The 19,441-nt window shown below is 37.7% G+C and overlaps 1 protein-coding gene across 7 annotated transcripts in view; it reads left to right on the top strand.

Moving 5' to 3' along the window:
• ARMH3 (armadillo like helical domain containing 3) overlaps positions 1-19,441 on the top strand; it is a 217,773-nt gene that overhangs the window by 108,102 nt on the left and 90,230 nt on the right. For all 7 annotated transcript variants that reach the window (XM_031955731.1, XM_031955728.1, XM_031955730.1 and 4 more), the window contains 2 exons: positions 1,505-1,631; positions 6,583-6,658. In XM_031955731.1, the coding sequence (XP_031811591.1) occupies positions 1,505-1,631; positions 6,583-6,658 (203 nt within the window). The remainder of the gene's footprint in view (positions 1-1,504; positions 1,632-6,582; positions 6,659-19,441) is intronic.

Raw genomic sequence — 19,441 nt, 5'->3', positions numbered from 1 at the left:
TTCAACTTTCTTCCCCACAATCAAGAGGACATAGTTTGGGCCAGTCACTAGAATTTTGAGGACTAAGCCACAAGGGGTATCTCTGTATTTTGTTTTCCTGTTAAATGGTCTCCTAGCCAGTGGATTGACCAATAGGGTGTTTGCTCCTATGTGTGATCAATTGACATTTTCATAGTATTTCTTAGAACCCTTTCTGACTGATTAGAGGGGAAGTTCTCAAGTAAAACTATTTCCTTTAATGAACCTCTCAGGTGTATCTTTTCAAAGGTTCGTGCCTTATACTTGTGGGTAGGACTGTTGATTATTTTCTTCTTTTTTTCTCCAATATTTTGTTTTATTTTTTGCATTCTTCTAAAAAATTTTGAGTTCCAAATTCTTTTTCTCCAACATACTTTTCCCCCTATCCACTGAGAAGGCAAGCAGTGTGATATCAGTTATACATGTAAAATCATGCAGAACATATTTCCATATTAGACATGTTTCAAAAAAGGCAAGAAAAATAAGATGGAAAAATTATACTTCCATTTGCACTCAGTTCATCAGATATCTCTGGAGGTGAATAGGATTGTTTTTCATCATGAGTCTTCTGAAATTATCTTAGATCACTATATTGATCAGAGTAGCCAAATCTTTCACATTTGATTATTATTATAGTATTACTACTGTTAAGGTACAAAAGAAACCCCAAAAAGTTGGGGTTGCAGACCAGTGTCTTGAGGTGTCTCAAAAGAATTTGCAAGCCTGAACTCATCTCCAAGTCAAGGGGCAAAGTTTATTATAATTGTAATGCCAGTTGAAGTAGACTAAGTTCCAAAAGGATTTAGCAAAGAACCAGGAATAAAAATTAAATTTATAGGACAAAATTAGAGAGACCAGAGATTGATGTTACTTTTTTGGTAATTTTAAGGCTTACAGGTAGGTTTGAAGAATAGTCTGTTCACTACTGTCTCAAGAACTTGTTTATCACTGACCAACAGATTGTCAGCAATGTTTGTAGGACTATACTATAGCATTTTTAAGGCCAGGAGACTTTAGGATCATTGACACACAGTTTGTTAGAACAATAACATTCTAAGGTCAGAGGAGCTCAGGATTACTGCCATATTTCCCTTGGAAACTGTACCCCACCATGACTCTTACTGTGTACTATGATCTCCTGGTTGTGTTCACTTCACTTTTCATCAGTTCATATAGATCTTTTCATATTTTTCTGAAACCATCCCCCTAATCATTTCTCATGGCACTATAGTTTTTCATCATAGTCATATGCCACAACTTGTTCAACCATTCCCCTGTTAATGGGCATCCCTTCAATTTCCACATCTTTGTCAAAAGAGTTGCCATAAATATTTTTGTATGTTTGGATCTTTTGCCTTTTGCTTTGTCTTTGGAGTACAAACCTAGTAGAGATGCTTCTTGATCAAAGGGTATGCACAATTTAGTAGCCCTTAGGTCTCCTTAATGTTCTCCTTAATGCTTCAAAATTGTATTGATTTTTTTCTAGGTTGTGAACTTATTTAACATGTTTATCACTTATGGAGACACATTCCTACCCACCCCCAGCAGCTATGATGAACTGTACTATGAGATTATCCGGATGCACCAGAGCTTCGACAATCTCTATTCAATGGGTGAGCTGCCTTTTCTCTTTTCTCATCATCTTAATCTTCAATACCCTCTTCTTCACCAGAATCTGCTTTATTATCATGTAGGAAAGACTGAATATAATAGAAACTTATATTATCTATTCCTGGGCAGAATGTCTCCTCCCTTGTTACCTGTGGTAAGCAGAGAAAACTTTAAAATGATTTTTCTGCCTTCAGTTACCCATGTTTCATATCATTATAGATTTCCTAAGGCCCTCAATGTCCTTCTCTTTGAGAATATAAGAGAAACTAGAGAGGACTATGAATTTAGAGGCCTGATTTAATAAAATACCTGGAAACAACCTTGTGCTCTAGAAAGGAGCATAGGAGTAGCAGTATCTTAAGAGACTTTCTGAATTCTAGCTCCAGCTCTGTTGCTAGTTTGCTGTGTAGTCCTGACAAGTCATTTGATCCCTGGGCTTCAGTTTCTTCCTTTAATGAAGTAAGATTTGTTTTATGATCTTTAAGGTCTTTTCCAGCTCTGACATTCTATGATTCTTTGGAGAGGAGGTGAGAGGTAGAAATTAATTGTGGGTAGCAGAGATATTTTTAATTCCATAATGATTGTATTCTAGGGAGAATTATGTAGTCTCACTAGTTTTGACAGAGTACTGGATTTCATAAACCATTGTGTGGTCCTAGGAATTATCTGAATTAATTCACAAAGACAGAAAAGGACTGGAGAGCATTTTTCCTTATAAATTTATTTCAGATCAATTCATTAGTAGATTTACCTTAAAATCAAAAGGACTGAACATTGCCACTTGGATTTAGACTGTTCTTTGGGTGAAGAAGTTTGGGTGAACAAGCTAAATGTTAGTTTATATTCTGCAGAGGCCCAAACCTTGGACCTTATAGAGAGGTAAGGAGCCAAGCCTCAGAGTCTGATGTGGAGAGCCCTTTTCTTCCTTTCTCTGATGAGACTTCATGTGGAAAACCTACCTTCTGTCTAGCATTCCTATACGTGGGAAAAATATAGATGGAAACTGGAGCAAGTCCCAGGAGAATGAGGAGGAAAGACTAATAGAAGAATTGACTTGTGAGAAAAGCTTTTAAAGGAACTACGTAAGACTGGCAAAATAGTGCTTAAAGAGTGAGGAAAGGAAATTAGAACTGATATGCATGTTATAGTGTAAGCTTCTAGAGCATAGTGATTGTTTTACCCTTTGTATTTATAGTATTAGTACTTAGTATAGTGCTTGGCACAAAGTTAATAGATTCTTGTTTTTGGTTGATGGACATTGTACTAAAGACATAAGGCAAATGGCAGGAGGAAACTAGGGACCCACAAAAATGGTGTGTAGCCTAAAACCTACTAGGAGGTGGAGGGGAAAGATCTTAGGTTCAAGATGTTCCCTGTAGGATGGGATCAAACACTGAACTAAAAGCCTTAGAAATAATATTTATTCTTAGTAACAACTGAAAGTTTACAGGATGCTTGATGAGGTTTAGCTTTAGAGAACTGAAATGAAATTAGGGTTTCTGGTGGTCAGGGAGTTAAATGAGAAGGTCTAGTGGCAGGTTCGGGGTTCAGAGAATCAAATGGAGAGGTTTGGCTCCTCTGCACCACCTTGGGAGTCATGCAAGTGTAGGAATTTTGGGGACTCCCTTCTGGCAGTGCAGAGATTCTCTGTAAATGAATTTACAGGCCCAAAAACCTAGATTGATAAAAGAGGTTTATTATGGAGATTGGAAGTAAGGTTAGAAATCCTGACAGAGAGGCATAAAGTCTATTTAGGGAAATAGGTGAGAGTAAAGAGAGGATGGCACTGGAAACAGTATTCCAGTGGGCAGAAGCTCCTTGGAGTGCCAAGCATAGGGCTGGCATGTTTGGAACCTCTGCAAAGAGAAGGTTTTAGTTTGGTTCTTTTATAATAGGGGGCTTTGACTATAAGCTGAAGGGGGCTTGTGGGTGGAGTCCCAGGTTGGCTCCTCACTGGGTTTCAGCTAGGGTTAGAATTTGAATTGAATTCAATGGGTTTCAGGACTGAGCCAACCCCAACTAGATAACAAAGATGAAACTGTTTGTCCTTTGGGGCGGAGTCCCTCACTGAAGCAGAGTTGAAGGAGGTTTTCTCCTTTAAGGATTTTCAGAGTTTCGGGGTCCCTTCTTCATGCTGAGAAGAAACCTTATGGAGAATTAATAAAAGACTAGAATCCTGTAGGAGATGACACAGTTGTCCATCCAATAGATTTCTCTTGTAACAGATATATCTCTCTAACAACTGTAATTGACACCTGCCCAGACTCCTAGCTCTTTCATGTTATAATTACAGACTTAGGTGTAGTTTGCATATATTGAGATTGACTGTAGTCTTTCATAAAAGAAACAAAGCTTCAGCAGGACAGAATTGTCCTCAGAGTGTTTGACCTGCAAAGAAATGCAGTTATTTTTCAACAAGCCAGGCAAGTGAGGGGGGGAGGGGGGAGGAATGGGCCTTTGATAACAAATCTGCCTGCCTGTCTAACCAAGGCATTCATCCAGCATCAGAAAAGCTAATTGCTGTTGCTGCCTGCAGAAAAGAAAAGTAGCTAACTTGGAGACTCTCAGACCTGCCAAAAGAAAGAAATGGAGGGTGAGTATCCTGTGATACCCTGATGAGTAAACTGGAGAAGGAAAGAATGCCATCAAAAAATATACTGCAGAATGAAGAGCAAAAACTGAATGGCAGCAACACACTCAGATCTCCAGGCTCTCCAAGGGTATCTCTGGAAGCACCACCTTTCTTCTTCTTCATTGCCTCATGAATCCCATGGGGCATCTTCTTTTTTCCCCATCTTATATTGTGATGGGAGGACACATTAGGACTTAGAGGCAGGGAGTATGATTAGTTTCTGGGATTGCAAAGTTGCAAAGACCTTTGCTAGAATGTAAGGTTATCCACCAAATGATTTTTAGTGTTATTGTAGCTGACCTGTATATTTCTAGTTATACTTCCATTGGAACTCATTTTGTTTAAAACCCAGGGAAAGGGCTTGAAAGCCAGTAAGACCCTTCAGGTTCTCATTTGCAAGGGGAGCAAAGTTGATAGGAAGTTACTAACAGCTGTAACAGGTAGACAATATACAGTGCCCCTCTGAAAGAATAACTGAGTGTGTGGACCAGTGCATTTATCTAGACTACCAGAGTTGGATTAGATGAAGTCTTCTGACTTATTGAAATTTATCCCTTGAATTATGTGAATAAATTTGTACTTTTGCTGGATAAAGTGTTGCTGCCCAAGTCCAGACTTGGCAATGTTATATTGGAATGGTAGCAAGGTTCTCTACATTAAATTTTATAAATTAGAAAAGTTGTACTTTGGTAAAATTGTATTAGAACTTCATCTTATCTTCTTTTTCATAAAATTGCATGAATTTTTAGAAGTGAGGCACTTTTGGAACTAGACATTTAGGAGTCAGATGAGTTTTGTTTTCCCAGCAAATGGTTCTCCCTCTCTGTACTTTCCTTTCTCCCAGGTTTCTTCTGCTCCTGCTGTACCAGTGTGCTGGCATTGATAAAAATGTGCTAGGATTTATGGCAGCTTCCCATTAAATAAGTTTGATCCTAACCCTAATACTTTGAATATCAGTGGCAGCTATCAAAATTCTTGTGATTTGGGCTCCACCCTTTTTTTCCTCTTTAGAAATGACAAAATTATAGCACAGGTATTAAATGTTGACTCTTCTCTACACATTTATTTTTTTGAAGAATACTTCATGCCTGCAATATGGAATGAGCTAGGCTAAAGGGATCCTGTCTGTTTACAGAGAACTCCAGGTGATGTTGACTATGGAGGGAGAGCCTTATGAATATGAAGCTGTCAGAGGAAATGTTGTGCTTGAAAACATTTTTCAAGCAAATGCTTGTTGAGACTAGATGAATAGGGCAGGAGTTTAGATCTAATAAGAGGAAGTAAAGGAATTCTCATTACTCTGCTCTGCAAGTGGGTAGAGGGACCAATACAAGAAGTTCATCTCAGGTTCCCAGTGAATGTTTAAGGGGTAAGACCCAAATGACAAGGGGAAAAAAAGAAAATAATTTATACTTCTTCAGTAGATGCATCATCTTCAGTTGTTGTGGGTATTTCACATAATAGAATATAATACACTTATGCTTCTTCAGCCTGTGCTAATGTCCATGATCTGGAGGTCTTCTGCTAGATCTTTACCATATTGTTATGGGTACTCGTACAGTATTTGGGCTGCCTGTCTGTTAGTTCTCATCGATCAACATCCTTTTTTGATCAGACCTGCCTGGATTATATCCCTTGTACCAGTTCTTATAGATGGGACATTATTAGAAATATGGTACAAACCAACTTAGATCAGATACAGCCACATTTTCACCATTGCCATTAGGGAATTTTGATTTCAGAGGTTGTGGGGTTTTAAGATTTGCAACCACCTGGCATCAATAGAAGAACATTGGCATTAAAAAGCTGGGATTTTGTGTTGGAGAGCAGCTTCTTTCCAACTGCACACAATCTGGACAATAAGCATTTTTTCTTCATTTCATTTTTCCTTAATGGATTATTAGGAAAAAATAATTAGGGAAATTTCAAATGCCCCTGTTTATTCCTTCTGACCAAAGAGGGCTTTGACAGAAACTAGCAGCAATCTGGGAAGAAAAATAGCTTTAAATGTCAGCTATGATGTGATGTATTAGCTCTTATTATAGTTGACTCAGGAGGCCAAAGAAAGGAGATCCCAAAGAGAGGAAGAGGAAAAGAACCATCTTGAATTGGAGTGATTATATATGTGATTCTATGCAACTAGACTCTTGGGCAATATAAAAAGAAAGCTCTCTTCAATAAAATGTCTTATTTGAGCATCTCTGCTCAGGAAGCATTTTAATCCCTCTTCTTGGGTTGTTGTTGTTTTTTGTTTGTTTGATTGGATTTGGGTTTTTTGTTACCTATGGGTTATACAGTTCTGTGTTCTTTCTTTCCTTTAGTCCTGAGGATTTCAACCAACACAGGCCAATGGAAAGAAGCAGCCAGCAAGGTGACCCATGCATTAGTCAATATCAGGTAAGGAATGTAAATGGGTTCTAGGACTCAGCTGGGTCTCTCTAGGCTTGTTTATATGGAATATTGCTGTTGTTTTAAGGCTATTTTTCTGCAATTGAGATAAATTGTCCTACTGAATCAAAAATAGTATTTCATGAGAATTCATCATATTGAACGTTCAGAATATCGTCCTATTCATTTTTTTGCTATTGAGTAAGAGAGTATTTGTTGCAGCACTTTTGCTACTTACTAGGGCTTATGTCAGTAGGCTGCCTGAAAGTTACCCTTGCTTCCTTCCCTGCCCCCAAATACCTTGTTACTCATTGAATGACTCATGGATCCCAGAAAACAGGTCTTTTGCATTTTTTTGTGTGTGGTAAACAAAAACAAATGAAACTTTTGGGATCAGGTAATATCAGTCCCCTAATGCAACAGACAAGAAGAGGGCTGAAATTCAGGTAAAGAATTTCTCACAGAAATTTAAGGGAATTCAGAAAAACTACCCAATGAAAGGGGTCAAAAAAAATTACAGTCATGGTAAGAGGAGATGTTTGCAAATGGACAGGAGAGCACCATTTAAGGAAGATAGATCAGAATCAAAAATGTCTCAAGTCATTCCCCTTTCCTACATATGACTCTTCAGTTTCCTGATAGTTATTAAATTATTCTTTCAAGCAACTGAAAAATTAAAGTTGAAAAAAAAGATGCAAATCCAACAGATGGATAAATTAATTTAGTTCCAGATGTAGGCTCTCTAGACACTCCAGTAATAATAATGTACATTTGTAATGTTTTTCATATTCCAGGTTGTCACAGAATTGAGGTGGGGTATATGTATGTTGGGTTTTTTATATATATATATATATATATATATATATATATATATATATATATATATATATATATATATAAACACATCATTTACTACAGCTCTTAACCATCTTAGAGGAAATGCCAGAAGTGCAATATATGGAGGGGAGAAGAGAGAGTCGGGTAAGACAGAGGCTAAGATGTGCTAACAAGATTGCCCTGAACATTGGTCTGCCTTACCTGTCTCTAGGGGCATTTTGCAGTGAGCACAGTTTTATAAATCTCACTAAATAAATGCATATCTGCACCTAACAAATAAACCAGATACTGTAGTGAAACCATATGATAAATGTGATTTTCTACAAGAACCAGGAATTACAGATTGTCTTCTCCCAAATATCCCCTAGTGACCCAAAGACAGTATGACAAATGTGGGTGTTTGGTGGAAGAACCAGGCTTTGCACAAAAGCACGAAAGTGCACGTGGGTATAATTTATGTTGTATTATTTATTCATGTCGTTATTTCGGCTTTCCCGGCAGTTTCTTTCCATCTGGGGCCTGTTTCCTTGATCACATCCCTTTATGCTTTCTTCATATTCTGCTTTGCTGCTCTTCTTTCCTTTGGTTTCTGGGCTAGCTGCTGACCTTCTTATTCCTAGTTGTTCTTTATCATTTTTCCTGGATATCTTGGAAAGAAGACGAAGCCTTCTGCAAGTGCTTTATAACCTCTACCATATTTTTGGCGATATCAATGCCAGGACAATGCCACTTTTCTTTTTCCTTTCTCTTTGTTTTGTTTTTGTTTTGTTTTGTTTTTGAATGCAGGAAAGACTTATTTTACATTCTTGCAAGAATGGATACATGAATTAGTAGACACCTCTTGGCAACTCCAAAGGCAGCATTCTATTTTCTATCTTGAACCACAGTTCCCTCCCCTATTTCTCATTAATTCCTCACCTCTCATTATATAGCCAGTCACTGCTTCCCAAGGAGCTTATAAAGCTCCTAAAAGGAGGAAGATAACAGTGGAGGAATGCCATTTTTCTTATCCTTGAAACTTAACTGAGTATACCATTGTTAGGAATCCTAGAAGTAGAAAATATAAGAATTGGAATTAGTCCTAAAGATATAATCAAATGTCTTCAAAGTACCCATAAGCAAATGGAATCCCAGAATATTGAAGTTAATTTGCCAAAATATCCATACAGGGAGTTGATGGCCAAGTTGAGACTAGAGCCCATCTGTGACGCCAAATCCAGTCCTTTTGCTCCTGTGCAACTTAATGAAAATTTATTATTTTTATTATTAGGGAAGTAATTATGCTGGAAAGATATGCTTTCCAGATATTCTGGAAAAAGCATTTGGAGTCAAACAATCTAGTTTTGAAACCCAGATCCAATACTTACTACTTTTGTGATCCTTTCAATTTCTTTGTCTGTAAATGGGAATAGTAATTATTGCAAAAAATTTTGCTTTATCTCATTGTAAATCTTAAAAGTTCTATATAAATGCAAATTATTAAGAGAAAACCTAAGAATCCTCCTTGCCTTCAAAAAACTTATGCTCTGTTTGGGAGCCATATGACATATCCACAAGTAAATACAATTCATGGTAGAATAGAATGGTAACCAAGATCTAAAGTGCTCTAAGAAAATTGAAAAGGAAGAAAAAACCTTCAGTAGGGAAAACTTCACAAAGAAAGTGGAAGATTTACGGATCCTTGATGAAACAGAAGTGTTGTGAGGAGGAAGTTTATTTCCAGTCATGGGACATGTGCATATATGCACAGAGGTGAGAGGCAGCATCTTGAATATTAGTAGTTCCTCAGTTTTACTGGAATATAGAGTATTCTGAAATTGGGCTTAAAAAGTGTATTGGAGTTGCTTTATAGAGGGCTTTAAAATGCCAGGTTAAGGAGTTTATGTATTCCACAAGAGGCAGTAGGCAGCCACTGAAAGTTTTTATCTAGTGGAGTGTACGTCAGCCTCATGAAAGATTCTTTTGGCAGCAATGCAAAGACTATAATCAAAGATGGGAAAACCCTATTAAGGAGCTGTGTCAGTAATAAAATTCTGAATAAATGTGGTAGTAGCGTGGGGAGAGGGAAAGAGAATGTGAGAGGTATTGAGGAAATAGAACCGAAAGGAGACTTGTTACACACAGATCTTCTTCTAGGTCTTTGAATAATTCATGGATACTCTTGCAGCACTTGAGCTGTTCATGTTTTAGTGCTGGGTCTTGTTATATGACCAACTTCCTCTTCTTGTACATTTTCTGGTTGAGGGCTTTTCAAGCCATTTTTTTGGATGTAGGTCATTATTGATAGTATGATGCTGTTTATATACATTATTTGCTTCTCCATTACACTTTGGGGCACCTGTAATTTTGATTCTTCTGACATTCTGGTATTTCACAATTTACAGCCAGATAGCATTACTGAAAGATTTGGTAGTAGAACTATGGGTAAAACATTAAAAACATTGTTTTGAGAGCACCTTGGATCATAGAAAGTACTGGGCACTCTCTCATAAGTAAATCAACCTGTTTCTTCCAATCCAGTTTTGAACCCAGCTTATTGCTTATCTCCAGGATGTATCTAAGATAAATTTGTTGATAGAATAAATCAATGGAATTCCTGTCTACTGAATGCTATATAATGATCATAAAGCAATAAGTCTTTTATTCCTTTGTATGCCTTCAAATATTCTGGGTCTTGAGGCAGTCAGCACAGTGCCATCTTCAGGAAATGAGATGGAAGGGATGAGTTTATTAAAGGTAGAGAGCATAGACAGAGAAGAGACCCTAGATTAGAGCACTCACATGTGGGGGGGGAGGGTCAGGAGGAGAACTGAACCATGAATAAGACTTGAGAAGGACCCACTAAACAGTAGGAAAAAAAATAAGAGAAGAGTATCTTGAAATCCAGTAAAAGAGAGCACATCTGGGAAGAGAGAATGGTTAGCAGTTTCAGCTGGTGTGGAAAGGTAAAGAAAAATGGGGACTGAATAGGGCAGGAGATTTGGCAATTAAGAGGTTGTGGGGATCTGTGAGGAAGCAATTTCAAGAGTGGTGGAATTCATTATCAAGGAGTTGAAAAGTAAATAAGTAGTAAACTAAGTCAGTAATCATAACTCACTTTTCTAGGAGTGTAGCCCTGAAAAAGAGGAGAGATTTAGGATGAAAGCTGGAAGAAATGGTTAAGAGCAAGGAATTAATAATTAGTAGAAGACAAGTAGATTTATTGGTAAAACTCTTGAAGAACATGGGATCAAGAGTTTTAGTAGAGAGATTGCCCTTGACAAAGAAAAAGATAACCTCTTCTTCTGTGGCAAAAGAGAAGAGAATAAATGAAAATAGAGTGAGGTTTGGAAGAAGATGATGAGGGAACTCATGATAGGTTGCCTCAGTATTATCAGTAAGATATAAATGAGTTCCAGATCAGGTTCCTTTGCTTTGCCCTATGTAACATCATAACAGGATCCCTCTGGCTGTAGTAGGGTAGGAGAATCTGTATCAGGAAGTCCATCTTGAGGATCTCTAATAGGGGAGGAGAATCTGTATCAGGAAGTCCATCTTGAGGATCTCATCCATGCTGTGGAGTTGTCAGCATGATGGCAAAGATAGAATATGGAAAAGCTTATTAGTAAGAGATAGTGGGGTGCTCAGTTTAATCCTCCTACTTCCAGTCTATCATTTCTGAATGTGTATCTTGAAAAGATTTCTGAGATGATTTTAAAACTCTTAGCCCTTCCTCCCAGAATAATATGAATTGGAGTGTTTCAACTTTTCAGAGGCTTAGCAACCACAAGAACCTTGAAAGCTACTATAGAAGTTCATGTTAGTCATGCATTTTTGTCTTTGGGATGTCCACAATGAGCTGAAATGATTGACCCATCGTGATTTTTTTCTAGCAAATGAGAGGCCTTTTATCTTTCAGCTTTTTGGAACTGGGATCATGAAGTTGAAAGATTAGAAGAGTTAATGCTGGTATTGGGCAGATTTGAGACAGATATTTACTGTGCCAATGTCATCGTTTTCTGCCTTTCACTTGTCTTTCATGGCTTAGTCATGCCAGTTTGCGAATTGTCAAAGTTATTTGTGTTGAAATAAGTGTCTTTTTCTTCCTGTTTCATCCTTCAGTGAGATTCTTAATGCTTCTGCTCAGTTATCTCTATTTTTATGGAAACATCTGGATGTCGCAAACACACAATGCCCTATTTCCTTTTTCTCCCAAGTATTATTCCACTAAATCATAAGAGAGAAAATAAAGTGTCAGTGGCCTAACTCCAATTAAGCCTTGAGCTATGGCTATAATTATTTTTCTGGCAGCCCTCTAGAGGGTGAAAGGGCTAACAAATGAAGGAGGCCTAGGAGGGAATGAGGAAGGGGACCCTTTGCTAAATTTTTCTTGGGACCTCCTTCCAAATTATCCTTTCTGGCCAAAGGAACAGTGTTGCCAAAGTTCTTGGTTATATTCAAGCCTCAACAATGAGAAAGGGCTCTTCAAAAAGATAACAGCCGACTAAAGAATACTGATATTCACTCAGAGGAATTAGGTTCAAATTCCAAGTTTTCTATTTAATATGGTATGACATTTGGCAAGTCATTTCAGTCAATCACTAAAATATTTAGTAAGAGTATTTCAGACACTGTATTAAGCACTGGGGAATCCAAAGAAAGGCAAAATAAAATAAAATAGAAGATGCCTACCCTCAAGGAGCAAACAGCTATGTACAAACAAACTATATACAGAATAAATAGGAAATAACAAGGGGAAGACACAGAATTAAGAATTGGGAAAAGATTATTGTAGAAGATAGAATTTCTGCTAGAACTTAAAGGAAGCCAAGGAAGTCAGCAATTAGAAATGAAGAAGGAGAGCATTCCATGCATGGAAGATAACCATTGAAAATGCTCTGAGTTTAGTGATGGAGTGTCCTTTGAGGAACTGCAAAAAGCTACTTTGGTTTCAGTTACTTTGAAGTGGAAAAGCCCCCCAAATGGGAACGTGAGAAACATAATCTTGAATCTTTGTAGTTAGAAGTTTATTACTATAGGTCTTCACTCTCACTCCCTAATGCAGATGGTATATTTAACAATCCAGATGGATTGTCCTGAGAGTCCTGAGACCTTGACAACCTGATAAGCTTAAAGAAATGCTGCTTGCTGCTGCCTGAGAATGACCCCCTTAGAGTGATAACTTTTTTTGCCTCCTGTTTAGAATAGAAATTCCTTTATTATGACAAATGTATCAAGAAACATTTTGATGTCTCTCTCTTCTTTCTATAAATATATGACCCTGAGGCCACTCATTACTGACCTCTCCAGTTTTGGTGTTGGGGTTCATTCGCTAGCTAGCAATAAACGCTCTTAAAACTTCATTATTTTGGCTGCCCTGTTTTTCTCTCACCTGGGCACTTCAACTTCATTTGTAAAATGAGGAGGCTGAATTAAATGATTACTAAGTTCTTGTTCAGCTCAATCAATCAACAAGTATTTATAGCTTCCATAGTTCTCTCTCTGGATGTGGATGGTTATTTCTTTCCCAAGTCTGTTGAAATTGCCTTGAATCACTTCATTATTGAAAAGAGACAAGTTCATATGATGGGCTATTTAAATTTTTTTTTCTAATATTTTTATTTAAAGTTTTGAGTTTCAAGTTCTAGCCCTCCCTCTTTTCTTTCTCTTCCCATTCCTTGAGATTATAAGCAATTAAATATAGGTTATACATGTGCAACTGTATAAAACATTTCTGTGTTAAGTCATTTGGCACAAGAAAACTCAAATAAAAGGAAAAAATGAAATAAAGAAAGTGAAAAATGGCATTCTTCCATTTGTATTTAAAAAATGTTAGTTCTTTCTCTAGAAACAGATAGTATGCTTCATTATTATTTCTTGGGGATTATCTTGAATCATTGTATTGCTGAGAATAGTTAAGTCATTCACAAGTTTTTCATTGAACAGTATTGCTATTGTGTACATTCTCCTGGTTCTGTTCACTTCACTATGCTTCAGTTCATGTAAGTCTTCCCAGGTTTTCCTGAAATCATCCTCCTTGTCATTTCTTGTAGCCTAATAATTTTCCACTACAATCATATACTATCAAGATAGCTTGATTAATCATTCCTCAATTGATGGGCTCTAATTGCCAATTCTTTGCTACCATAAGAATGACTGCTATAAATATTTTTGTATAAATAGTTCCTTTTCCTTTTTTTTTTTTTTTTTTTTTTTTGGATGTATGTTGGACTTTGAGTACCAAACAAAGGATTTGTATATGTCATCCTGGAGGTTCCAGGGAGCCATTGGAGTTTATTCAATGGGTAGTTGACATTTTCATACTTGTACTTTAGGAAGGTCAATTTGGCAACTTAATTGAAAGTGTACTTTAATGGAGAAAGATTTGAGGGAAAAAAAGATCAACCAGAAATTTATTGCAGTAGTCTATTGATGATAACCTGGATCATAGTGGTGGAAGTGTAAGAAGAGGAGATAAAGGATTATATTCAAGAGTTATAACAAAGATAGAAATAGCAGCACTTGTTAATTGATGGGATATGGGGGGAAAGTGGAGAATGATTCCCAAGTTTCAAATCTGTGTGACTCAGAGTTTGGTAGTATCCTTGATAGTAGTAGGGAAATTAGGAACAAGAAAGATGATTTGGGGAGAAAAATAGTAAGTTCAAATTTTGGCCATGTTGAGCATAAGATGTCTTTGAGATCCAGGAATCATCTGCATAAAGGTGATAATTGAATCCATGAGGGATGTTGAGATCACCAAGTGAGATAGAGGGGAAAAAAGAGAAAAGATCTAAGAGGGAGCCCTGGGGGACATCCATAGATAGTGGGCATGATATAGATATAAATTTATGATCCTATCATTTCTGTCAGAAAATAAAGCAGTGGGAAAATGTCTTCATTCTGACTTCTACTTAAGACTGTGCTTTCAAGATAAATACATTGAGGAACTTATTGAATGCCTTTTAATTTAATATCTTGTAGCTTTTCACGCATGGAGCTTTTTATTAACACAGCTCTGTACTCTTATTTCTCAGAATAGTAGAAGTAATGGCTGTATTATCACAAAAATATATTCCTAAAGTAGAATTTTTTCTCAATATGTAATTTTCTTGCAGTACATAGTTTTCTATGATTAATGAATTCATCTGACCTATATCTGGAATACTAAACTGAAGCTTCATTATGTGGTGATTTTTCTAAAATTATTGGGTAAACTTGGTGAAGGTTTATGGTTTATGGTCAGTTTAATTCTTTGCTAATTAAGTAGCATTGGCAGATTTGTCTTTGCCTTCCTCCTTGGTCTTCATCTTTACATTCATAAACAGACTGTTGTTTTTCATTCTTTTTTTCTGAATGACACAGGTTTGTGGATACATAGCCCTTTAGAAAAAGGTTAGTGATAAGTTAATACTTGTTAAATAAATTACAAGGCTGTTAGCAAGCCGCTGAAAGAGGCTGTGTGTATAAGGTAGGGGACCAGAAAGTTGGTGGAGCTCTCTGCCCCAGATGGAAACATTAGATGGACATAAAGGTTGCTATGATCCTTCTGAAATGATGACATCCTCCTCTCCCTGAACATTTTTCTGCACTTCACATTTATTTATGTATCTGCATGTCTTTGATTGCATTGCAGTTTAAAATCACTGTATAGCCTCTCTCCAAACACCTCAGGTGAGGAACCTATTTTGTATAATAGGATGTGGATCAAAGGAGAGGTCTGGGGGGGTTGAATTGGGACATTTTCCCCTTCCTATCTCTTTGAAAGTTGCTAGAGATCCCTTTTGTGAACCTCTGTGGCATGCAAGCTTCCTGAGTTATGCTTTATCAGTAATGACCTTTCTCATGTTAATCAGACCCTGCTGATCTCCCATTATAGGGAATGAGAAGCATTACATGGATTAAAACAAGGCACCAAATGAGACTGGGTTAATATCCCCTCCCAATGATTGCTGTATTTCCATAATCTCTTAAGACAACCTCCAGAAATGAAAATCTAAACTCATCCCATGGGCTTCATGATCTCTTCTCTTCCCACCTACTCAGTATGTTGCATACTGCCAGCTGTTTGCAGTGGATTCAGAAAGCTGTAGAACACTGAACAGTTCTTGAGTTTGGGAGCTCAGATTCTTGTAAAAGAAACTGATTCTCAGTATTTCACAAGAATGAATTCATTATATAAAACCATTTAGGACTGCCTGTGCTAAGCCCTTAAAATAATTTCTTTTGATCCTGACAATAACCCAGAAGATAGTTGCTATTATCATCTTCATTTTACAAATGAAGAAACTGAAGCAAACAGGAGTTAAGTATCTTGCCCATGATCAAACAGCTAGGGAAATGGCTGAGGCCAGGTTGGAACTCTTCCTGATTCCATCCCAAGCACTCTGTGCCACCTGGCTGTCCATAGTTTTTGAATATTCTGTAGTCTGAACTTTTAGCTAGATAAGACTCAAGGCAAATTGCTTTAAGATAGAAATAAAGCCTCTCATTTTCAACATATAACCTGTCTTTTTAAAGGTTTATCCTCATCTTTGCTCCTTCCATTTTGGATTCATATGTTAATATGGTTAACCTGTAATGCTGTGAAAAAAACTGAGGCAAGTTTGAGATTAGACAGTTTTTAATATGGTATTTGAAAGGGAGAGATTGTGCTGGGGGCAAAACCAGATCCATGTTGACCCCAGCTGACTGAATGGGACTGGAGTCTCATCTTTTCCTTAGAAACAGATGGAATTGCTCTGTTTCATTAAATGTCCATCTTCTTCCATGGAAAAAAAAATGCTCAGCTTAGCTGGGTAGTTTATTCTTGGCTGCATTCCAAGTTCTTTTGCCTTTGGGAATATCAAATTCCAGGCCCTTTGATTCTTTAATGTTGAGGCAGCCAGATCTTGTGTGACCCTTATTGTGGCACCTTGGTATTTGAACTGTTTTTTCCTGGATGGTTGTAAAATTTTTTCTTTAGTCTGAAAATTCTGAAGTTTAGCCACAATATTCCTCAGAGTCTTTATTTTAGGGTCTTTGTCAGAAGGTGTTCGATGGAGTCTTTCAACGCCTATTTTACCTTCTGGTTCTATTACTTCTGGGCAGTTCTCTTTGATGATTTCCTGTAAAATGGTATCTAAGCTCTTTTTTTCATCATAATTTTCAGGTAGTCCAATGATCCTCAGGTTATCTCTCCTAGGTCTATTTTCCAGGTCTGTTGTTTTTCCAAGTAAATATTTGACTTTTTTTTCCAGTCTTTCATTTTTTTTTGGTTTTGCTTGACTGATTCTTCCTGTCTCAATGAGTCAGTCATTTCTATTTGTTCAGTTCTGATTTTTAGTGAGTTATTTTCTTGATTAGCTTTTTTTTTTTTTTTTTTTTTTTTTTTTTTTTTTTTTTTACTTCTTTTCGTATATATCCAATTGAGTTTTTAAATGAGTCGTTTTGCTCTATGGAAATTTTTTCTATTTCACTAAATTTTTTTTTTAGTGAGTTATTTTCTTTTTCCAATTCACAAATTCTGTTTCCCTGCACTTCTTGGGAGTTTTTTACCTTTTCCAGTTCACCTTTCAGGAAGTTGTTTTCTTTTTTCACTTTATCAAGTTTTTCTTTTAGTGAGTTATATGTCTTTTCTGTACTCTCTTGCATAGCTTCTCTTTCCTTTCCCCATTTTTCTTCTAGTTGGTTTTTAATAGTCTCTTCTAGGAGAGCCTTTTGTATTGGAGACTGTCTGCTATTAGTCTCTTCAGGGTTATTCTCTTTCTGAGTAGAAACTATCAATTGTCCTTTTGATTTTCTTACTCATTTTGTTAAAGCCTTTAGGGTCTGCCTTCAGGGCCAGGAGGTTACCAGCTTCCTCTGCAGAGCAGTGCGATGTATGGACCAGTAGCTGTCCTGCTAGCCGGCTGCAAAAAGCAGAGAGGTACTGGAGTGCTCTGGGAAAGAGTTGCCCACCTGGAAGTAACTCAGGCCTGCAGGGCAGAGCTGGGAAAGTGCCCTGAAAAGAACCCCGCTGTGTGAGATAATGACTGCCCTGGGGCTAGATGCTGAGCAGTGAGAGTTTCACTATCCCAAGCCAAATCCCACCCTGGGGCTGTGGGTATTAGCAGTTGAGCAGTGAATGGATTTGCAGGGACCAGAAGTGTCTCTGCTCCAGGAAGTACAGTCCTGTTGGGGAAGTTCTATTGCCCCAGGCTGAGCCCCCCACTGTGCTGATTAGAGGCTGCCCAGGCTGTGCCCCCCCTGCCGTGTGGGTTTGTAACTGCCCCTGCAAAAGCCCTGAACTGCAGGATGTGGCTGCAGGGCTGCGTTTCAGTCTCCTGAGTCACCTCCGGGTTTGAGTAGCTACAGCCAGGTCTTGTTAGGTTCTGGCATTTTTTAGAGTACCCTCTGTTCCAGGCTTTAATTTCTCTGCCAGTTACTGCTTTGTAATCAGGCAGAGCAGTTAGCCTATAGCAGAGTGGTCTCTATGACTTCTCTAGCCACAGAGATCACCCCCGCCCCTGGTCTGCTCAGGACGCTAGTCTCTCACTGCCTGTGCTGGTCTGTTTCTGGCCCCTTAGGACAAACCTTTCCTGGCATCTTCCAGATTGACTTCAGCAGGTAAGTTGTATGCTTCTGATCTTCATGGATTTAAGCAGTGAAGAGCTATTTCTGAGGCTGGATAAAATAGTTGGTTATGAGGGGAATGAGAGGAGCTTAGAAAGTCGCGTGTGCCTTCTCCGCCATCTTGGCTCTGCCCCCTAACTTCCCAATCTGGAGTCTCAAAGTATTCAGCAAGAGGGAAGAATTCCAGGGATTCTTTATAGGGCTCCAGCTATCAAGAGAGGCAAAGGCCGGAGGAAGGGAGGGAGGGGTGAGAGTACTGGTGAGGGGGAACTTTTCAGGAACGGCTCATACATTTGGTTCTGACACTGAGTCTGAGATAGGAGTTATGCTTACCTATCTCTAAATAACCTATCTACAATTTATGGCTCCATGGAATGCCATGTCAGGACTAATTATCTCTGTCCTAATTTATATCAGTTCTATTGATCAGAAACGGGGGTTGCAACCAGAGGGATTGTGGCAGAGCAACTCAAGGAAACTGAGGTAGAACAATTAAGGGAAACTGAAGCAGGAAAATTTGGGGAAATTAAGGCAGAACAATTAAAGGAAATTGTGGCATAACAAGCCATCTCTGGACTTCCCCATTCTGACTATTTCTATTCTCTTTGTCATCATTATTCCTGGAGCTATACACATATTGAATTCAACAATTATTTCTTAAACCCTGCTTTTTATAAAACACTAATAGGTATTGGTGACATAAAAATAGTCCCTTTCCCCAAGGAGCTTACATCTTCTTGGAGGTAAGGTATTGAGTAGAGCTTAAGCATATAATTATGTAGATATAATATGCAAGTTATTTAACATCTCTTGGCCCCAGTTTGCTAATCTATAAAAGTGAGAAGTTTGAATTAAGATAACCTCTGAGGTCTCTTCTAGCTTTAGGTCTAAAGTTGTTATTTATATATACAAATAAGTAATTTGTAGAAGAATGCTATCTTTACATATAGGAGGCCAAGGAATTTCAAGAAATCAAGAAATGTCTTATGAATTGAACCTTGAAGGAAGAAAAAAGTACGCTGAGAGGTAGAATTAGGAATGGGGAGGGGGTGGTTCTAGGCAAGGAAAATTGTGTGCAAATGCTTAGAATTAAGAGATGGAATGTCAAGTTCAAGGATAGCTCTTAACTCTCTGGATAAAATATAAAATGTATAAAGTAGAATAATGTGAAATAGGTTGGAGAGGTAGTTTGCAGCCAGGCTGTGGACATCTTAAATGTCAGACTGAGGAACTTCATCTTTGAAAAACAGGGAGCCACTTAAGGTATTGGAGCATTAGAAAAATTATTTTGGGAGTTGTTTGTAGCATAAATTGGAGAACAGTGACTAGAGACAGGAAAACTATGAGAATACATCAGTTCTCTAGCCCAGAAGAGAGGCATTA

Source organism: Sarcophilus harrisii, chromosome 2, assembly GCF_902635505.1.
Source record: "Sarcophilus harrisii chromosome 2, mSarHar1.11, whole genome shotgun sequence".
Classification (NCBI taxonomy): Eukaryota; Metazoa; Chordata; class Mammalia; order Dasyuromorphia; family Dasyuridae; genus Sarcophilus; species Sarcophilus harrisii.
The sequence above is the reverse complement of the archived record's forward strand: the minus strand, read 5'-3'. Positions and strand labels throughout refer to the sequence as shown.